Raw genomic sequence first — 23,248 nt, 5'->3', positions numbered from 1 at the left:
AGCGGGTACACAAAAGCCCGGTGGACCTCTTAACTGGCCCATTTAACCCCCGGACAATCCATGTTACAATTCTTACCGGAGACATACGCCTCCACTCCCCTCTACCGTCTGTTATCAACCCCCTCCGGCTCTGCCTCCTCTAATACCACCCTAATCCGGGCCCATCCAAGATGTCCCCCCCCCTCTCCGCCCATGACTACGCTCCGTCTACAACTCCACACGTTTGGACAGTCCTGTGCCATTGCTTCTGGGTTTTTTTTCTGCATCCAACTTAAATAAAATACTTCCTAGGTATTCAGGACAAAGAAGCCCCTGATCGCCGAGGTGAAAATGTATGTCAATTGAAGTTCAATGGTAACAAAAATGAAACCTCAAACGTTTGTTTTCAATTCCCCAAAATCGAGAATGATTTCTTTAATTCATTTCTTAAAAATTCATGAAGGGGATGTGGGTGTCGCTGGCTCAGGCCCAGTATTTATTGCCCATCCCTAGTTGCCCTTCAGTGGGTGATGGGTGAGCCGCCTTCTTCAACCTCTGGAGTCCCTGAGATGTAGGTACAGCCACTGTCCTGATAGGAAGGGACTTCCAGGGACAGTGATGAAACGGCCGATACATTTTGTTATGGGCCAGGGTTTAGAGAACCCCAAAATGTATCATGGAGTTCAGCTAACCCACAACTTTTACTAGATTGTGGTATGGGGAGCACACGGCCCACTCTACAGGTGTGGGACAGCAGAAATGGGCCAGTGGTTTGTAAAACAAAACAATGTTTATTCTATGAACTCAAGTTAACCTTTCTAAAACAAACAGTGAACATCTTAGCAACCAGTGAATCAAATACACCCCCCAAAGAATACAACATTAAGTAACCTGTAAGCTGTTCTTTTAACATCCAAAAGACTTAACAACCCTCCAAACAGGAGCACATTAGGGTTTACATTCAAGACTGAAAACATTTATAATTCTTCTGAATCCACCAAATGGTTAAGAGATAGTCCTTCATGGGAGAGATCAGCAGCAGAGCAGCTCACAGACACACCCAAGCTTCCTCAAACTGAAACTAAAAAAGCAGAACCAGAGCTCAGCTCCACCCACACTCTGACATCACTGCAGTAACATGAGCAGCTCGATTTCCTAAAGGTACATTTCTTAAACACCCATTTCTTAAAGGGTACTCTCACGGGCCAATTTCCAAATCGGGATGGCGAGGGGCTCGGAGGGGAACCGACAGGCGGTGGGGTTCCCAGGTATCTGCTGCCCTTGTCCTTCCAAATCAGGCATTGTCAAACTCGGGGGCACGACCCGCGGTTGGGTCGCGGGCGGGTGTCGGGAGGGTCACGGAGCAAAGGGACCCAAAACCATCTCCTCCATTTTTGTCAGCAACAAACCAGGTAAGAGAAAATGGTGGGTCGCGAAGGTCGGCCGGCGTGGGTCGCGAAGGTCGGCCGGCGTGGGTCGCGAAGGTCGGCCGGCGTGGGTCCCGAAGGTCGGCCGGGTTGGGTCCCAAAGGTTGGCCGATTGTCAAGAATGGGTCCCCGGAAGAACTTGTTATTGGATAGGCACATGGAGCACACCAGAATGACAGGGAGTGGGATAGCTTGATCTTGGTTTCGGACAAAGCTCGGCACAACATCGAGGGCCGAAGGGCCTTTTTTGTGCTGTACTGTTCTATGTTCTATGTAACACTGTTCTCGATGGTGGTGTTCGAGGGTTTGAGAGTTGCTGCCCAAGGAGCCTTGGTGAGTTGCTGCAGTGCATCTTGTAGACGGCACACACGGCTGCCACTGTGTGTCGGTGGGGGAGGGAGTGAATGTTTATGGATGGGGTGTCGATCAAGCGGGGCTGCTTTGTCCTGGATGGTGTCGAGCTGCTCGAGTGTTGGAGCTGCGCTCATCCAGGCAATTGAAGAGTATTCCATTACACTCCTGACTTGTGCCTTGTAGATGGTGGACAGGGAATACAGCGCGCAAGGAGGCCACAATATGATGCTTGTGACAGACACACAATAGACTCGAGTCTTTTATGTAAATGTTACAAGGGTCAGAACCTTTAGACCATAGTCACATCTTTATAGGGATCTTGGTTGTTAATCTGTGCCTTCACCTGAACATTGTTCACTTCAACAACCCCAGGGTTATGAGCTCGGGATTCATTCCAAGTAGTGCTCAGTTCCTGTTCTGGATCTTTCTTTTTATTCAGAGGCCCCGAAACGAAAGAGCTGGCCATTTTGAAGTCAAACCTATCCAAGGGAGCATGTTCAACCCTACACAGTGTGTCCTCCATGTCACTGTTGTAACCTGGGCCCATTTCCAGTGAGAACCCATCTGGGTCGAGGAAGCCGCAGTTATTGCTGCCAATCTCTGCCTCTTCTGTCTGTATGTATTTGTGTGATCTGGATATGGGTGCATCGTCAGCAGGAAATTCGCATGGCTCCACTTTCCTAAAGCAGTAACGAGCCAACATGCTGATAAAGAACATCTCGACGATGACGGCATAATTAAAAATGACTGTAAAAAACACAGGAGCAGAGAGTTAGAGCTGTAATAGGGAGCGTGATAACTGCTTTAGGCTTACCAGACTACTTTTCACACACTATGTACAGTCCATTTGAGCAAGGTGTCATCAACCAACACAATATGCGTTTGATAAGGTTCCCCATGGTAGGCTATTGCAGAAAATACGGAGGCTGGGGATTGAGGGTGATTTAGAGATGTGGATCAGAAATTGGCTAGCTGAAAGAAGACAGAGGGTGGTGGTTGATGGGAAATGTTCAGAATGCAGTTCAGTTACAAGTGGAGTACCACAAGGATCTGTTCTGGGGCCGTTGCTGTTTGTCATTTTTATCAATGACCTAGAGGAAGGCGCAGAAGGGTGGGTGAGTAAATTTGCAGACGATACTAAAGTCGGTGGTTTTGTCGACAGTGTGGAAGGATGTAGCAGGTTACAGAGGGATATAGATAAGCTGCAGAGCTGGGCTGAGAGGTGGCAAATGGAGTTTAATGTAGAGAAGTGTGAGATGATTCACTTTGGAAGGAATAACAGGAATGCGGAATATTTGGCTAATGGTAAAGTTCTTGGAAGTGTGGATGAGCAGAGGGATCTAGGTGTCCATGTACATAGATCCCTGAAAGTTGCCACAAAGGTTGATAGGGTTGTGAAGAAAGCCTATGGAGTGTTGGCCTTTATTGGAAGAGGGATTGAGTTCCGGAGTCAGGAGGTCATGTTGCAGCTGTACAGAACTCTGGTACGGCCGCATTTGGAGTATTGCGTACAGTTCTGGTCACCGCATTATAGGAAGGACGTGGAGGCTTTGGAGCGGGTGCAGAGGAGATTTACCAGGATGTTGCCTGGTATGGAGGGAAAATCTTATGAGGAAAGGCTGATGGACTTGAGGTTGTTTTCGTTGGAGAGAAGAAGGTTAAGAGGAGACTTAATAGAGGCATACAAAATGATCAGGGGGTTGGATAGGGTGGACAGTGAGAGCCTTCTCCCGCGGATGGATATGGCTGGCACGAGGGGACATAACTTTAAACTGAGGGGTAATAGATATAGGACAGAGGTCAGAGGTAGGTTCTTTACGCAAAGAGTAGTGAGGCCGTGGAATGCCCTACCTGCTACAGTAGTGAGCTCGCCAACATTGAGGGCATTTAAAAGTTTATTGGATAAACATATGGATGATAATGGCATAGTGTAGGTTAGATGGCTTTTGTTTCGGTGCAACATCGTGGGCCGAAGGGCCTGTACTGCGCTGTATTGTTCTATGTTCTATGTTCTAATACAGTCAAACCCAACACAACCCAACCCAACACCATCCAAATTAACACAACCCAATTCAACTCAAATCAAAGCAAACACACAATGCTCGACCCACCCCCAACTCGACCCACCCCCAACTCGACCCACCCCCAACTCGACCCACCCCCAACTCGACCCACCCCCAACTCGACCCACCCCCAACTCGACCCACCCCCAACTCGACCCACCCCCAACTCGACCCACCCCCAACTCGACCCACCCCCAACTCGACCCACCCCCAACTCGACCCACCCCCAACTCGACCCACCCCCAACTCGACCCACCCCCAACTCGACCCACCCCCAACTCGACCCACCCCCAACTCAACCCACCCGAACTGAACACACGGCACGGTGGCACAGTAGTTAGCACTGCTGCCTCACAGTGCCAGGATCCCAGGGTCGATTCCCACCTTGGGTCACTGTCTGTGCAGAGTTTGCACATTCTCCCTTTGTCTGTGCAGGTTTCCTCCGCATGCTCCGGTTATCTCCCACATCCAAAGATGTGTGGGTTAGGTGGATTGGCCATGCCAAACTGCCCCTTAGGATGAGGTTGTAGGGCCTAGGTCAGGTGGTCTTTCAAAGGGACGGTGAGGACCCAATGGACCGAATGGCCTCTTTCGATACTGTAGGGATTCTATGATTCTTTCTTTAAAAAAAATATATTTATTAAAGTTTTTTAACAACACAATTTTGATCCCTTACAAACCATGACCCCCGCCCCCCCCCCCCCCACCCGTAACAAAATAACAAGAAATCGCACTGAGCAAGATATATACATGGCAAAATGGTATATTTACATAGCTTTATGCACTGGCCCTCTCCCGCACGTGCCAGTTTCCCCAACCCTTCATGTTATCTCTTGCTCATCCACCCCCCCAAGCAATCCCCCATTCCCCCCCCCCCCCCCCCACCCCACCCCCAGGTTGCTGCTTCTACTGATCGACTTTCCTCTAACGCTCCGCGAGGTAGTCTAGGAACGGTTGCCACCGCCTGTAGAACCCCTGCGCAGACCCTCTCAAGGCAAACTTTATCCTCTCCAGCTTTATGAACCCCGCCATGTTGTTTATCCAGGCCTCCAGGCTGGGGGGCTTCGCCTCCTTCCACATTAGCAAGACCCTTCGCCGGGCTACTAGGGACGCAAAGGCCAGAATGCCGGCCTCTTTCGCCTCCTGCACTCCCGGCTCGCCCACTACTCCAAATAGTGCTAGCCCCCAGCTTGGCTTGACCCGGACTTTCACCACCTGAGATATTGCTCCCGCCACTCCTCTCCAGAACCCCTCCAGTGCCGGGCATGACCAAAACATATGGACATGGTTCGCCGGGCTCCCTGAGCACCTTCCACATCTGTCCTCTACCCCAAAGAACCTGCTCAACCTCGCCCCCTTCAAGTGAGCTCTGTGAACCACCTTAAATTGTATCAGGCTGAGCCTGGCACACGAGGAGGAGGAATTAACCCTACCTAGGGCATCAGCCCACAGACCTTCCTCGATCTCCTCCCCCAGCTCCTCCTCCCATTCACCCTTCAACTCTTCTGCTAGCGCTTCCCCCTCTTCTTTCATCTCCTGGTGTATTCCCGACACCTTGCCCTCACCCAACCCATACCCCCGAGATCACCCTGTCTTACATTTCTTGTGCCGGGAGCAACGGGAATTCCCTCACCTGTCGCCTCACAAAAGCCCTCACCTGCATATATCTAAAGGCATTTCCCGGGGGGAACTCAAACTTCTCCTCCAGTGCCCCTAGGCTCGCAAATGTCCCGTCAATGAACAGATCCCCCATTCTTCTAATCCCCGCCCGATGCCAGCTCTGAAACCCCCCATCCATCTTCCCCGGGGCAAACCGGTGGTTACCCCTGATCGGGGACCACACCGAGGCTCCCACTGCACCCCTGTGCCGTCTCCACTGGCCCCAGATCCTTAGCGTTGCCGCCACCACCGGGTTCGTGGTGTACCTTGTCGGCGAGAGCGGCAGCGGTGCCGTCACCAACGCCCCCAGGCTCGTTCCTTTGCAGGACGCCATCTCCATCCTCTTCCATGCCGCCCCCTCTCCCTCCATAACCCACTTGCGGATCATCGCCACATTTGCTGCCCAGTAGTAGCTCCCCAGGTTTGGCAGCGCCAGCCCTCCTCGGTCCCTACTGCGTTCCAGGAACCCTCTCCTTACCCTCGGGGTCCTATTCGCCCACACAAACCCCATTATACTCCTGCCTACTCTCTTGAAAAAGGCCTTGGTGATCACGATGGGAAGGCATTGAAACACAAACAGAAACCTCAGAAGGACCACCATTTTGACCGACTGCACTCTACCCGCTAGTGAGAGTGGCAACATGTCCCATCTTTTGAAGTCCTCCTCCATTTGCTCCACCAACCTCGTCAGATTCAGTTTATGTAGGGCCCCTCAACTCCTGGCTATCTGGATCCCCAGATACCGAAAACTCCCCACCGCCCTCCTCAGCGGTAAGTCCCCTATCCCTCTTTCTTGGTCCCCTGCCTGTAATACAAAAAGCTCACTCTTCCCTACATTGAGCTTATAGCCCGAAAACTCCCCAAACTCCCTCAGAGTCTGCATGACCTCCACCATCCCCTCCATTGGATCCGCCACGTACAACAACAGGTCATCCGCATATAGCGACACCCGATGCTCTTCTCCCCCTCGGACCACCCCCCTCCATTTATTAGACTCCCTTAATGACATGGCCAAGGGTTCGATCGCCAATGCGAACAACAGGGGGGACAGGGGGCACCCCTGCCTCGTCCCTCGGTACAGCCGAAAGTACTCCGACCTCCGCCGGTTCGTCACTACACTCGTCACCGGGGCTCTGTAAAGGAGCTTAACCCAATTGATAAACCCTAACCCGAACCCAAACCTACGCAGCATCTCCCAGAGGTACTCCCACTCTACTCGGTCAAAGGCCTTTTCCGCGTCCATAGCTGCCACTATCTCCGCCTCTCCCTCCTCTGATGGCATCATTATCACGTTTAAGAGCTGCCGCACATTAGTGTGTAATTGCCTGCCCTTTACGAATCCGTCTGGTCCTCGTGGATCACCCCCGGGACACAGTCCTCAATCCTCGTGGCCAGCACTTTTGCCAACAACTTAGCATCCACATTGAGGAGCGAGATCGGCCTGTACGATCCACATTGCAGTGGGTCCTTGTCCCGCTTTAGGATCAAAGAAATTGCCGCTTCCGACATTGTCGGGGGCAGGGTCCCCTCCTCTCTTGCCTCATTAAAGGTCCTCACTAGTAGCGGGGCCAACAGGTCTACGTACTTTCTGTAGAACTCCACCGGGAACCCGTCCTGCCCCGGGGCATTCCCCGCCTGCATACTCCCCAAACTCTTGCTCAGCTCCTCCAACCCAATTGGTGCCCCCAAACCAGCCATCTCTTGCTCCTCCACCCTCGGGAATCTCAGTTGGTCTAGGAATCGTCTCATCCCCTCTTCCCCCGCTGGGGGCTGGGATCTGTACAGCTCTTCATAGAAGGCCTTGACTACCTCATTTATTTTCGTCGTAATCCAAACCGTGGCTCCCCCTCCATCCTTGATTCCCTCTATTTCCCTCGCTGCCGTCCTCTTACGGAGCTGGTGTGCCAGCATCTGACTAGCCTTTTCCCCGTACTCGTAGGTTGCCCCTTGCGCCTTCCTCCACTGTGCCTCCGCCTTCCCTGTGGTCAACAGGTCAAACTCCGTCTGGAGCCGTCGTCTTTCCCCAAGTAATCTTTCCTCTGGGGCCTCTGCGTAGCTCCTGTCCACTCTCAAAATCTCCCCCACTAACCTCTCCCTTTCCATGCCCTCTGTCTTCTCCCTATGAGCCCTGATGTAAATTAGCTCTCCCCTGATCACCGCCTTCAATGCCTCCCATACCACCCCCACCTGCACCTCCCTGTTGTCGTTGGCCTCCAAGTACCATTCGATACACCCCCTCACCTTCCCACACACCACCTCATCTGCCAGCAGTCCCACGTCCAGCCGCCACATCGGGCGTTGTTCCCTCTCCTCTCCCAGCCCCAGTTCCACCCAGTGCGGGGCGTGATCCGAAACGGCTATGGCCGAATACTCCGTCTCCTCCACCCTCGGGATGAGCGCCCTGCCCAGAACAAAGAAATCTATCCGGGAGTAGGCTTTGTGCACGTGGGAGAAGAAAGAAAATTCCCTGGCCTGCGGTCTGGCAAACCTCCATGGGTCCACTCCCCCCATCTGATCCATAAACCCCCTGAGCACCTTGGCCGCCACCGGCCTCTTTCCAGTCCTTGATTTGGAGCGGTCCAGTGCTGGATCCAACACTGTATTGAAGTCCCCTCCCATTATCAGGCCTCCTACCTCCAGGTCCGGAATGCGCCCCAACATGCGCTTCATGAATCCAGCATCATCCCAGTTCGTGGCGTATACATTTACCAACACCACCCACGTCCCTTGCAACCTACCACTCACCATCACATATCTCCCTCCATTATCCGCTACGATAGTCTTGGCCTCAAATGACACATGCTTTCCCACTAATATTGCCACCCCTCTATTCTTCGCGTCCAGACCCGAGTGGAATACCTGTCCCACCCATCCCTTTCTTAACCTGACCTGGTCCGCCACCTTCAGGTGTGTCTCTTGGAGCATGGCCACGTCCGCCTTCAGTCCCTTTAAGTGCGCGAACACTCAAGCCCTCTTCACCGGCCCATTCAGGTCCTCATGTTCCACGTTATCAGCCGGACTGGAGGGGCTCTCACCCCCCCCCCCCCCCCCCCCTGTGACTAGCAATCTCCTTTTCTGGGCCAGTCCCGTGTCCGCGTCTCCCTCACCCTCCAGTTCCCCAGACGGGGGACCCCCGTCCCGACCACCTCTTCTGTGTCCCATTCCCTTTCGGCCAGTGCAGCAGCAAACCTTCACCCCCTCCCCTCCCTCCCCCCCTCCCCCTGCTAGATCCACATCTAGCTTTTTTGCTCCCCCCATATCACTCCCGTAAGTCAGCTGACACCTGCTGACCCCGGCTTCCCCCGCCATCCCTTTGACCTCCCCATGTGGGAGTCTCTCAATCAATATGCGCTCCTTCGTTCCCCTTCCCGCCTTTCTTCCCGCGCGTGGGAAAAACCCCGCGCTTTCCAAAGCCTGCCCCGCCCCCTCTGGCGCAAATCCTGTTGCGGCCTTGTCTCTCTCCCCCAGCCCATGTAACATTCCTGCGCGTGATTGACCCCCTATATACAAAAACCATCACACATCAAACCTCAAACATCCCCCCCCACCCTCACAAACCCTCAGTTAGAGTCCCAACTCAACCCATCCCAACTCAACCCAACCCATCCCAACTCAACCCATCCCAACTCAACCCACCCCCAACTCAATCCACCCCCAACTCAACCCAGCCTCAACTCAACCCAGCCTCAACTCAACCCATCCCAACACAACCCAACCCACCCCAACTCAACCCACCCCCAACTCAGCCCACGCCCAACACAACCCATCCCAACTCAACCCATCCCAACTCAACACAACCCAACTCAACTCAACCCAACCCAACCCATCCCAACTCAACCCATCCCAACACAACCCATCCCAACTCAACCCACCCTCAACTCAACCCACCCTCAACTCAACCCATCCCAACTCAACCCATCCCAACTCAACCCACCCTCAACTCAACCCATCCCAACTCAACCCATCCCAACCCAACCCATCCCAACTCAACCCATCCCAACCCAACCCATCCCAACTCAATCCACCCCCAACTCAACCCAGCCTCAACTCAACCCAGCCTCAACTCAACCCAGCCTCAACTCAACCCACCCTCAACTCAACCCATCCCAACACAACCCAACCCACCCCAACTCAACCCACCCCCAACTCAGCCCACGCCCAACCCAACCCATCCCAACTCAACCCATCCCAACACAACCCAACCCAACTCAACCCATCCCAACTCAACTCAACCCAACCCAACCCATCCCAACTCAACCCAACCCATCCCAACTCAACCCATCCCAACTCAACCCATCCCAACTCAACACAACCCAACTCAACTCAACCCAACCCAACCCATCCCAACTCAACCCAACCCATCCCAACTCAACCCATCCCAACACAACCCATCCCAACTCAAGCCACCCTCAACTCAACCCATCCCAACTCAACCTATCCCAACTCAACCCATCCCAACCCAACCCATCCCAACTCAACCCATCCCAAACCAACCCATCCCAACTCAACCCATCCCAACCCAACCCATCCCAACTCAACCCATCCCAACCCAACCCATCCCAACTCAACCCAACCCAACCCAACCCATCCCAACTCAACCCATCCCAACCCAACCCATCCCAACTCAACCCATCCCAACACAACCCATCCCAACCCAACCCATCCCAACTCAACCCATCCCAACCCAACTCAACCCATCCCAATCCAACCCATCCCAACTCAACCCATCCCAACCCAACCCATCCCAACTCAACCCATCCCAACCCAACCCATCCCAACTCAACCCATCCCAACACAACCCATCCCAACTCAACACATCCCAACTCAACCCATCCCAACTCAACCCACCCCCAACTCAACCCACCCCAACTCAACCCACCCCCAACCCAACCACCCCCAACTCAACCCATCCCAACTCAACCCATCCAATCTCAACACAACCCAACTCAACCCATCCCAACTCAACCCATCCCAACCCAACCCATCCCAACCCAACACAACCCACCTCAACTCAACCCACTCCAACTCAGCCCACGCCCAACCCAACCCATCCCAACACAACCCATCCCTACTCAACCCACCCTCAACTCAACCCACCCTCAACTCAACCCATCCCAACTCAACCCATCCCAACTCAACCCATCCCAACCCAACCCATCCCAACTCAACCCATCCCAACCCAACCCATCCCAACTCAACCCATCCCAACACAACCCATCCCAACCCAACCCATCCCAACTCAACCCATCCCAACTCAACCCATCCCAACCCAACCCATCCCAACCCAACACAACCCACCTCAACTCAACCCACTCCAACTCAGCCCACGCCCAACCCAACCCATCCCAACACAACCCATCCCAACTCAACCCATCCCAACTCAACCCATCCCAACACAACCCATCCCAACTCAACACATCCCAACTCAACCCATCCCAACTCAACCCACCCCCAACTCAACCCACCCCAACTCAACCCACCCCCAACCCAACCACCCCCAACTCAACCCATCCCAACTCAACCCTTCCAATCTCAACACAACCCAACTCAACCCATCCCAACTCAACCCATCCCAACCCAACCCATCCCAACCCAACACAACCCACCTCAACTCAACCCACTCCAACTCAGCCCACGCCCAACTCAACCCATCCCAACTCAACCCATCCCAACTCAACACAACCCAACTCAACCCAACCAACCCATCCCAACTCAACCCAACCCATCCCAACTCAACCCATCCCAACTCAACCCATCCCAACTCAACCCATCCCAACTCAACCCAACCAACCCATCCCAACTCAACCCAACCCATCCCAACTCAACCCATCCCAACTCAACCCAACCCAACTCAACCCATCCCAACTCAACCCATCCCAACTCAACCCAACCCAACTCAACCCATCCCGACTCAACCCAACCCATCCCAACTCAACCCATCCCAACTCAACCCAACCCAACTCAACCCATCCCAACTCAACCCATCCCAACTCAACCCAACCCAACTCAACCCATCCGAACTCAACCCATCCCAACTCAACCCATCCCAACTCAACCCATCCCAACTCATCCCATCCCAACTCAACCCATCCCAACTCAACCCATCCCAACTCAACCTATCCCAACTCAACCCATCCCAACTCAACCCATCCCAACACAACCCAACCCAACCCAACCCATCCCAACCCAACCCATCCCAACCCAACCCATGTCAACTCAACACAACCCAACCCAACCCATCCCAACCCAACCCAACCCAACCCAACCCATCCCAACTCAACACAACCCAACCCATCCCAACCCAACCCATGTCAACTCAACACAACCCAACTCAACCCACCCCAACTCAACCCATCCCAACTCAACCCATCCCAACTCAACCCATCCCAACTCAACCCATCCCAACTCAACCTATCCCAACTCAACCTATCCCAACTCAACACAACCCAATTCAACCCATCCCAACTCAACCCATCCCAACTCAACCCAACCCAACCCAACCCATCCCAACTCAACCCAACCCATCTCAACCCAACCCATCCCAACTCAACCCATCCCAACTCAACCCATCCCAACCCAACCCATCCCAACCCAACTCATCCCAACCCAACCCATCCCAACTCAACCCATCCCAACTCAACACAACCCAACTCAACCCATCCCAACTCAACCCATCCCAAATCAACCCATCCCAACTCAACCCATCCCAACTCAACCCATCCCAACTCCACCCATCCCAACCCAACCCATCCCAACTCAGCCCATCCCAACTCAACAGAACCCAACTCAACCCATCCCAACACAACTCAACACAACCCAACTCAACCCATCCCAACTCAACCCATCCCCAACTCAACCCATCCCAACTCAACCCATCCCAACTCAACCCATCTCAACTCAACCCATCCCAACTCAACCCATCCCAACCCATCCCAACCCATCCCAACTCAACCCATCCCAACTCAACTCAACCCAACCCAACCCATCCCAACTCAACCCAACCCATCCCAACTCAACCCATCCCAACTCAACCCATCCCAACTCAACACAACCCAACTCAACTCAACCCAACCCAACCCATCCCAACTCAACCCAACCCATCCCAACTCAACCCATCCCAACACAACCCATCCCAACTCAACCCACCCTCAACTCAACCCACCCTCAACTCAACCCATCCCAACTCAACCTATCCCAACTCAGCCCATCCCAACCCAACCCATCCCAACTCAACCCATCCCAACCCAACCCATCCCAACTCAACCCATCCCAACCCAACCCATCTCAACTCAACCCATCCCAACCCAACCCATCCCAACTCAACCCAACCCAACCCAACCCATCCCAACTCAACCCATCCCAACCCAACCCATCCCAACTCAACCCATCCCAACACAACCCATCCCAACCCAACCCATCCCAACTCAACCCATCCCAACCCAACTCAACCCATCCCAATCCAACCCATCCCAACTCAACCCATCCCAACCCAACCCATCCCAACTCAACCCATCCCAACCCAACCCATCCCAACTCAACCCATCCCAACACAACCCATCCCAACTCAACACATCCCAACTCAACCCATCCCAACTCAACCCACCCCCAACTCAACCCACCCCAACTCAACCCACCCCCAACCCAACCACCCCCAACTCAACCCATCCCAACTCAACCCATCCAATCTCAACACAACCCAACTCAACCCATCCCAACTCAACCCATCCCAACCCAACCCATCCCAACCCAACTCAACCCATCCCAACTCAACCCATCCCAACTCAACCCATCCCAACTCAACCTATCCCAACTCAACCTATCCCAACTCAACACAACCCAATTCAACCCATCCCAACTCAACCCATCCCAACTCAACCCAACCCAACCCAACCCATCCCAACTCAACCCAACCCATCTCAACCCAACCCATCCCAACTCAACCCATCCCAACTCAACCCATCCCAACCCAACCCATCCCAACCCAACTCATCCCAACCCAACCCATCCCAACTCAACCCATCCCAACTCAACACAACCCAACTCAACCCATCCCAACTCAACCCATCCCAAATCAACCCATCCCAACTCAACCCATCCCAACTCAACCCATCCCAACTCCACCCATCCCAACCCAACCCATCCCAACTCAGCCCATCCCAACTCAACAGAACCCAACTCAACCCATCCCAACACAACTCAACACAACCCAACTCAACCCATCCCAACTCAACCCATCCCAACTCAACCCATCCCAACTCACCCCATCTCAACTCAACCCATCCCAACTCAACCCATCCCAACCCATCCCAACCCATCCCAACTCAACCCATCCCAACTCAACTCAACCCAACCCAACCCATCCCAACTCAACCCAACCCCTCCCAACTCAACCCATCCCAACTCAACCCATCCCAACTCAACACAACCCAACTCAACTCAACCCAACCCAACCCATCCCAACTCAACCCAACCCATCCCAACTCAACCCATCCCAACACAACCCATCCCAACTCAACCCACCCTCAACTCAACCCACCCTCAACTCAACCCATCCCAACTCAACCTATCCCAACTCAACCCATCCCAACCCAACCCATCCCAACTCAACCCATCCCAACCCAACCCATCCCAACTCAACCCATCCCAACCCAACCCATCCCAACTCAACCCATCCCAACCCAACCCATCCCAACTCAACCCAACCCAACCCAACCCATCCCAACTCAACCCATCCCAACCCAACCCATCCCAACTCAACCCATCCCAACACAACCCATCCCAACCCAACCCATCCCAACTCAACCCATCCCAACCCAACTCAACCCATCCCAATCCAACCCATCCCAACTCAACCCATCCCAACCCAACCCATCCCAACTCAACCCATCCCAACCCAACCCATCCCAACTCAACCCATCCCAACACAACCCATCCCAACTCAACACATCCCAACTCAACCCATCCCAACTCAACCCACCCCCAACTCAACCCACCCCAACTCAACCCACCCCCAACCCAACCACCCCCAACTCAACCCATCCCAACTCAACCCATCCAATCTCAACACAACCCAACTCAACCCATCCCAACTCAACCCATCCCAACCCAACCCATCCCAACCCAACACAACCCACCTCAACTCAACCCACTCCAACTCAGCCCACGCCCAACCCAACCCATCCCAACACAACCCATCCCAACTCAACCCACCCTCAACTTAACCCACCCTCAACTCAACCCATCCCAACTCAACCCATCCCAACTCAACCCATCCCAACCCAACCCATCCCAACTCAACCCATCCCAACCCAACCCATCCCAACTCAACCCATCCCAACACAACCCATCCCAACCCAACCCATCCCAACTCAACCCATCCCAACTCAACCCATCCCAACCCAACCCATCCCAACCCAACACAACCCACCTCAACTCAACCCACTCCAACTCAGCCCACGCCCAACCCAACCCATCCCAACACAACCCATCCCAACTCAACCCATCCCAACTCAACCCATCCCAACACAACCCATCCCAACTCAACACATCCCAACTCAACCCATCCCAACTCAACCCACCCCCAACTCAACCCACCCCAACTCAACCCACCCCCAACCCAACCACCCCCAACTCAACCCATCCCAACTCAACCCTTCCAATCTCAACACAACCCAACTCAACCCATCCCAACTCAACCCATCCCAACCCAACCCATCCCAACCCAACACAACCCACCTCAACTCAACCCACTCCAACTCAGCCCACGCCCAACTCAACCCATCCCAACTCAACCCATCCCAACTCAACACAACCCAACTCAACCCAACCAACCCATCCCAACTCAACCCAACCCATCCCAACTCAACCCATCCCAACTCAACCCATCCCAACTCAACCCATCCCAACTCAACCCAACCAACCCATCCCAACTCAACCCAACCCATCCCAACTCAACCCATCCCAACTCAACCCAACCCAACTCAACCCATCCCAACTCAACCCATCCCAACTCAACCCAACCCAACTCAACCCATCCCAACTCAACCCAACCCATCCCAACTCAACCCATCCCAACTCAACCCAACCCAACTCAACCCATCCCAACTCAACCCATCCCAACTCAACCCAACCCAACTCAACCCATCCCAACTCAACCCATCCCAACTCAACCCATCCCAACTCAACCCATCCCAACTCATCCCATCCCAACTCAACCCATCCCAACTCAACCCATCCCAACTCATCCCATCCCAACTCAACCTATCCCAACTCAACCCATCCCAACTCAACCCATCCCAACACAACCCAACCCAACCCAACCCATCCCATCCCAACCCAACCCATCCCAACCCAACCCATGTCAACTCAACACAACCCAACCCAACCCATCCCAACCCAACCCAACCCAACCCAACCCATCCCAACTCAACACAACCCAACCCAACCCATCCCAACCCAACCCATGTCAACTCAACACAACCCAACTCAACCCACCCCAACTCAACCCATCCCAACTCAACCCATCCCAACTCAACCCATCCCAACTCAACCCATCCCAACTCAACCTATCCCAACTCAACCTATCCCAACTCAACACAACCCAATTCAACCCATCCCAACTCAACCCATCCCAACTCAACCCAACCCAACCCAACCCATCCAAACTCAACCCAACCCATCTCAACCCAACCCATCCCAACTCAACCCATCCCAACTCAACCCATCCCAACCCAACCCATCCCAACCCAACTCATCCCAACCCAACCCATCCCAACTCAACCCATCCCAACTCAACACAACCCAACTCAACCCATCCCAACTCAACCCATCCCAAATCAACCCATCCCAACTCAACCCATCCCAACTCAACCCATCCCAACTCCACCCATCCCAACCCAACCCATCCCAACTCAGCCCATCCCAACTCAACAGAACCCAACTCAACCCATCCCAACACAACTCAACACAACCCAACTCAACCCATCCCAACTCAACCCATCCCAACTCAACCCATCCCAACTCAACCCATCTCAACTCACCCCATCCTAACTCAACTCATACCAACTCAACCCATCCCAATTCAACCCATCCCAACTCAACACAACCCAACTCAACCATCCCAACTCAACCCACCCCAACTCAACCCATCACAACCCAACTCAACACAACCCAACTCAACCCATCCCAACTCAACCCATCCCAACTCAACCCATCCCAACTCAACTCATCCCAACTCAACCCATCCCAACCCATTCCAACCCACCCCATCCCAACCCAACCCATCCCAACCCAACTCAACCCATCCCAATCCAACCCATTCCAACTCAACCCATCCCAACTCAACCCATCCCAACCCATCCCAACCCAACCCATCCCAACATAACCCAATTCAACTCATCCCAACTCAATATATCCCAACTCAACCCAACACATCAAAATTAACACAATTCAATTCAACTCAAATCAAAACAATCACACAATGCCCAATTTAACCTCAAACAATACAAACCAACCCACCCCACGCAACCCAACCCACCTCAACCAAACCCAACTCAACCAAACCCAACTCAACCAAACCAAACTCAACCCAACTCAACCCAACCCAACCCAACTCAACCCAACCCAACTCAACACAACCCAACTCAACACAACACAACTCAACCTCTTCCAACACAAATCAACCCAACATAGCCCAAGTCAACCCAGCACAACTCCACTCAATACATCCCAACTTAACACAACCCAATTTAACACAAACCAACCCAACTCAACACTACAAACCCAACTCAACACAACCCGATACTGCCCAACCCAATTTCACACAACCCAACTCAACCCAATTCAAATCAACATAGCCCAGCCCAACTCAATGAAACCCACCCAACTCAAACAGTCCTACGCAACCTAATTCAACTCAGCCTGGTCAACTAAACCAAACCCAACTCAACTCAGTCTGGTCACCCCAAACCAAACCCAACCCAACACAAACTCAACACAACTCAACTCACCTCAACACAACCCAAACCCAACCCAACCCAACCCAACTCAACCAAACCCAACACCACAGAAATTGACACAATCCAATTCAACACAAATCACTTCCAGCTCAAACAACACAGATCAACCCAGCCAACTCATCACAGCCCAACACACCCCAATTCAACACAGCCCAACTCAACACAGCCCAACTCAACACAGCCCAACTCAACCTCTTATAAAACAAATCAACCCAACATAGCCCAACTCAACCCAATCTAATTCAACACAAACCAACCCATCCAGCTCAACTCAACTCAACTCAAACCACCCAAACCAACAACACAACGCAGACAAACTCAACCCATCGTAACACAATACAAGTGAATCCACCTCAACTCAACCCAACTTAAGCCAATCCAACCTATCCCAATTTACCACAACCCAACTTACGCCAACTCAACCCAACCCAATTTATCCCAACTCAACCCACCTCAACCCAACCCACCTCAACCCAATCCAACTCAACCCAATCTAGCTCAATCCAACCCAACCACTCTTTTTTGCAATTTAAAGCACCCAATTCATTTTTTTTTTTCAATTAAGGGGCAATTCAGCGTGGCCAATCCACCTACCCTGCACATCTTTGGGTTGTGGGGGGGAGGGTGTGGGGGGTGGGGGGGGGGGGGGTGAAACCCACGCAAACCCAGGGAGAATGTGCAAACTCCACACGGACAGTGACCCAGAACTGGGATCAAACCTGGGTCATCGGCACCTTGAGGTAGCTGTGCTAACCTCTGCGCCACCGTGCTGCCCTATAACCCAACCAAACTCAATCCAATCCAACCCACCCTCAATCCAAACTCATTCCAACTCAACCAACTCAACACACCAAAACCAACACACCTCTACCCAAGCTCAACCCAACCAAAACCCAACCCAACTCAACCCAACCCAACTCAACCCATCCAACCTAACCCAACTCAACCTACCCCAACCCAACTTATCACAACCTAACCCAACTCAACTAACTCAACCCAATCCAACTCAACCTAACCTAACCCAAAACAACCCAATTCAACACAATCCAACTCAACCCAACCCAAACCAACCCAACTCAACCCAACATAACTGAACCTAACCCAACCCAACCCAAACTAGGCAACCCAACCCAACTCAATTCAACCCAACCCAACCCAAATCACTGAACACAACAAACCCCAACTCTACCCAACCCATCTCCAACTAACCAACACAACGCAACACAACTCAACTCAACCCAACTCGATGCATCTCAAATCACTGAACACAACAAACCCAACTCAACCCAATCCATCTCCAACTAACCCAACTCAACCCAATCCAACTCAACCCAACCCAACATAACTGAACCCAACCCAACCCAACCTATCCAAACCCAACCCAATTCAACCCAACCGAAACCAAATCACTGAACACAACAAAACCCAACCCATCTCCAACTAACACAACCCAACACAACCCAACTCAACCAAACTCAATGCAACTCAAATCACTGAACACAACACAACCCAATTCAGCCCAATCCAACTCATCTCAACCCAACTCCACCCAATCCAACCCAACCCAATCACACCCAACCCAACCAAACTCCACCCAATCCAACCCAACCCAACCCAACCCAACTCCACCCAATCCAACCCAACCCAATCACACCCAACCCAACCAAACTCCACCCAATCCAACCCAACCCAACCAACCCAACTCCACCCAATCCAACCCAACCCAACCCAACCCAACTCCACCCTATCCAACCCAACCCAACTCAAATCCCTGAACGCAACAAAACCCAACTCAACCCAATCCATCTCCAACTAACCCAATCCAACTCAACCCAATCTAACTCAACCCAATCTAACTCAACCCAATCTAACTCAACCCAATCCAACCCAACCCAATCACACCCAACCCAACCAAACTCCACCCAATCCAACCCAACCCAACCCAACCCAACTCCACCCAATCCAACCCAACCCAATCACACCCAACCCAACCAAACTCCACCCAATCCAACCCAACCCAACCAACCCAACTCCACCCAATCCAACCCAACCCAACCCAACCCAACTCCACCCTATCCAACCCAACCCAACTCAAATCCCTGAACGCAACAAAACCCAACTCAACCCAATCCATCTCCAACTAACCCAATCCAACTCAACCCAATCTAACTCAACCCAATCTAACTCAACCCAATCTAACTCAACCCAATCCAACTCAACATAATCCAACTCAACATAATCCAACTCAACCCATCGCCAACTAACTCAACCCAACCCAACTCAACTCAACAGAATCCAACTCAACCCAATCCAACTCAACCCAATCCAACTCATCTCAACCCAAGCCAACTCGACCCAACTCAACCGAACCCGACTCAACCCAACTCAACTCCACTCAATCGAACCCAACGCAATCCAACCCAACCCAACTCAACCTAAATCCCTGAACACAACAAAACCCAAATCAACCGAATCCATCTCCAACTAACCCAATCCAACTCAACCCAATCCACCTCATCTCAACCCAACTCGACCCAACTCAACACAACCCAACTCCACCCAATTCAACCCCACCCAATCCAACCCAACCCAATCAAACCCAACTCAACTCAAATCCCTGAACACAACAAAACCCAACTCAACCCAATCCATCTCCAACTAACCCAATCCAACTGAACCCAATTCAACCCAATCCACCTCATCTCAACCCAACTCGACCCAACTCAACCCAACCCGACTCCACCAACCCAACTCCACCCAATCCAACCCAACCCAAACCAACCCACCCCAACCCAACTCAACTCAAATCCCTGAACACAACAAAACCCAACACAACCCAATCCATCTCCAACTAACCCAATCCAACTCAACCCAATCCAACTCACCATAATCCAACTCAACGTAATCCAACTCAACCCAATCCAACCCATCGCCAACTAACTCAACCCAACCCAACTCAACTCAACAGAATCTAACTCAACAGAATCCAACTCAACCTAACCCAACTTAACCAAATCCAATGTAACCAAACCCAACACAAACTACTTTAAGCCACCTTGTCTTTCAAATTTTGGTAATGGCCCTTTCTCTGGGGTAGTGACAACAAAAGCATGTCCACCCCATAAATTCTTACCCCACTGCCCAATCCTCAACCTGGCTTCCCTTGAAAACCAAACTCAGCATTGTCGGTGGACTTACTCTGTGAGCGCATGTCGACAGAGAAGGGGGGGAAACAAGGGATCACGTTAAGAGCCGCCATAGTCTCCAGAATACCACTCTGCAGTCCGAACAGCACCAGGACCACGATGATGCAGATGAACTTCCCCTGGAGGCTGTAGCCATGGAGGGAACTCTTGGTTGCCTTATAGTACAAAAGGTAGCCATAGAATGAGAGGAAAGTGGACACTCCGATTATGATGTTCACATAGGAGTTGGGGTTGATGAAGGAAACCTGCAAAAGACAGAGAAATGTCACATCAGCGTTCTACCCCTGCAGGACCCCCAAATCTGACATTCCACCTCATTGTCCTCAACCAGTCTTCACCCAAATGACCACCTCCACCATCTCCCCGTGCCCATGGGAATCCAGCATTCCTGACCTGCAACCCAAAACCCCTCCCATTCGGTGCCATGCCTCCAGCATCACCCCATCCTGCCCAATCCCTGTAACCTAAACTGCACATCCCTGGACATGAAGGGGAAATTTAGCGTGGCCAATCTACTTAATGTCATGTGAGAGCACCTTTAAGAAATGAGTGTTTAAGAAATCAGTGCTGTCAGAGAGTGGGTGGAGCTGGGCTGTCTGTCAGCTTTTTAACTTTCGTTTTAGGCTGTTTGCTGCAGGGTGTGTTTTAGTTTCATTTTCAGTGTTGGAGCTGAAGCCCGATAGAGCAGGTGTACTGTTGATCTCTCTGCCATGAAAAGACTATCTCTTGATCATTTGGTGAATTCAGAATTATAAATGTTCCCAGTAGTGAATGTAAACCTGATGCACTTCTGTTGAAAGGTGTTTCTTCTGTCTTCTGGATGTTGTTTGGGATGTTATTAAGGATTACTTAGTGTTGTATTCTTTGGGGGTTGTATTTGAATTAATGGTTGCTAAGATGTTCACTGTATGTTTTAAAAAGAACTGGAGTTCATAGAATAAACATTGTTTTGCTTTAAAAAATACTTTTCCATTTCTGCTGTCCCACACCTGTAGAGTGGGCCGTGTGCTCCCCATACCACAATCTATTAAAGTTGTCGAGGAAACCAGAGCACCCGGAGGAAACCCTTCCAGACATGGGAGAATGTGCCGTTTCCGCACAGACAGTCACATCAAACCTGGGTCCCTGGTGCTGTGAGGCATCAGTGCTAACCACTGTGCCACCCAAGATGTGCATGTCTAACATGCTTGAAGGCCTTTCTTAATTTTTATTCAACTTGTCCTATCCTTATAAATTCTGTTCAAATGTGGAGTTTGAACATTCTCCCCGTGTGTGCGTTGCTCCTACCCGGGCAACACAAAGATGTGCCGGTGGATTGGCCATGCCAAATTGCCCCTTAGTGAGAAAAACATTAATTGGGTGCATTTCTGTTCCAATGTGAGCGGCTTTGAGTTGGGGAAATATTCTGAGCCCAACACTGGGTGAATGGTGGACCCAGGAGTTCTTTACATTCGCTGAAGAAACATTGGGTCGTGTCCCGATATCATTGTGCAATCGCGGAATATTCCCATCACTTGACGCACTCAAGAGGCAGATGTGTCCCCGCTGTCAAAAAAGCAAACAATTTAACCCATTGATGGGCTAATTCAACACAATTTTATGTTGCCCCTCTGATCAGTGTAGAGGGAGCTTTACTCTGTATCTAACCCCGTGCTGTACCTGTCCTGCGAGTGTTTGATGTGGACAGTGTAGAGGGAGCTTTACTCTGTATTTAACCCCGTGCTGTACCTGTCCTGGGAGTGTTTGATGGGGACAGTGTAGAGGGAGCTTTACTCTGTATCTAACCCCGTGCTGTACCTGTCCTGGGAGTGTTTGATGGGACAGTGTAGAGGGAGCTTCACTCTGTATCAAACCCCGTGCTGTAACTGTCCTGGGAGTGTTTGATGGGGACAGTGTAGAGGGAGCTTTACTGTGTATCTAACTCCGTGCTGTACCTGTCCTGGGAGTGTTTGATTGGGACAGTGTAGAGGGAGCTTTACTGTGTATCTAACCCCGTGCTGTACCTGTCCTGGGAGTGTTTCATTGGGATAGTGTAGAGGGAGCTTTACTCTGTATCTAACCCCGTGCTGTACCTGTCCTGGGAGTGTTTGATGGGGACAGTGTAGAGGGAGCTTTACTCTGTATCTAACCCTGTGCTGTACCTGTCCTGGGAGTGTTTGATGGAGACAGTGTAGAGGGAGCGTTACTCTGTATCTAACCCCGTGCTGTGCCTGTCCTGGGAGTGTTTGATGGGGACAGTGTAGAGGGAGCTTTACTCTGTATCTAACCCTGTGCTGTACCTGTCCTGGGAGTGTTTGATGGAGACAGTGTAGAGGGAGCGTTACTCTGTATCTAACCCCGTGCTGTGCCTGTCCTGGGAGTGTTTGATGGGGACAGTGTAGAGGGAGCTTTACTCTGTATCTAACCCTGTGCTGTACCTGTCCTGGGAGTGTTTGATGGAGACAGTGTAGAGGGAGCGTTACTCTGTATCTAACCCCGTGCTGTGCCTGTCCTGGGAGTGTTTGATGGGGACAGTGTAGAGGGAACTTTACTCTGTATCTAAC

General features: G+C 52.1%; 1 protein-coding gene across 2 annotated transcripts in view; it reads right to left on the bottom strand.

The window, feature by feature from the left end:
• Nucleotides 1–750: 750 nt before the first annotated feature.
• The window catches only part of LOC140398904 (organic solute transporter subunit alpha), a 74,677-nt gene continuing 52,179 nt past the window's right edge, over nucleotides 751–23,248 (bottom strand). For both annotated transcript variants that reach the window (XM_072487872.1, XM_072487871.1), the window contains 2 exons: nucleotides 20,698–20,950; nucleotides 751–2,507 (listed from right to left, as the gene is read on the bottom strand). In XM_072487872.1, the coding sequence (XP_072343973.1) occupies nucleotides 2,050–2,507; nucleotides 20,698–20,950 (711 nt within the window). In that variant the 3' untranslated portion in view covers nucleotides 751–2,049. The remainder of the gene's footprint in view (nucleotides 2,508–20,697; nucleotides 20,951–23,248) is intronic.

Source organism: Scyliorhinus torazame, chromosome 22, assembly GCF_047496885.1.
Source record: "Scyliorhinus torazame isolate Kashiwa2021f chromosome 22, sScyTor2.1, whole genome shotgun sequence".
Classification (NCBI taxonomy): Eukaryota; Metazoa; Chordata; class Chondrichthyes; order Carcharhiniformes; family Scyliorhinidae; genus Scyliorhinus; species Scyliorhinus torazame.
The sequence above is the reverse complement of the archived record's forward strand: the minus strand, read 5'-3'. Positions and strand labels throughout refer to the sequence as shown.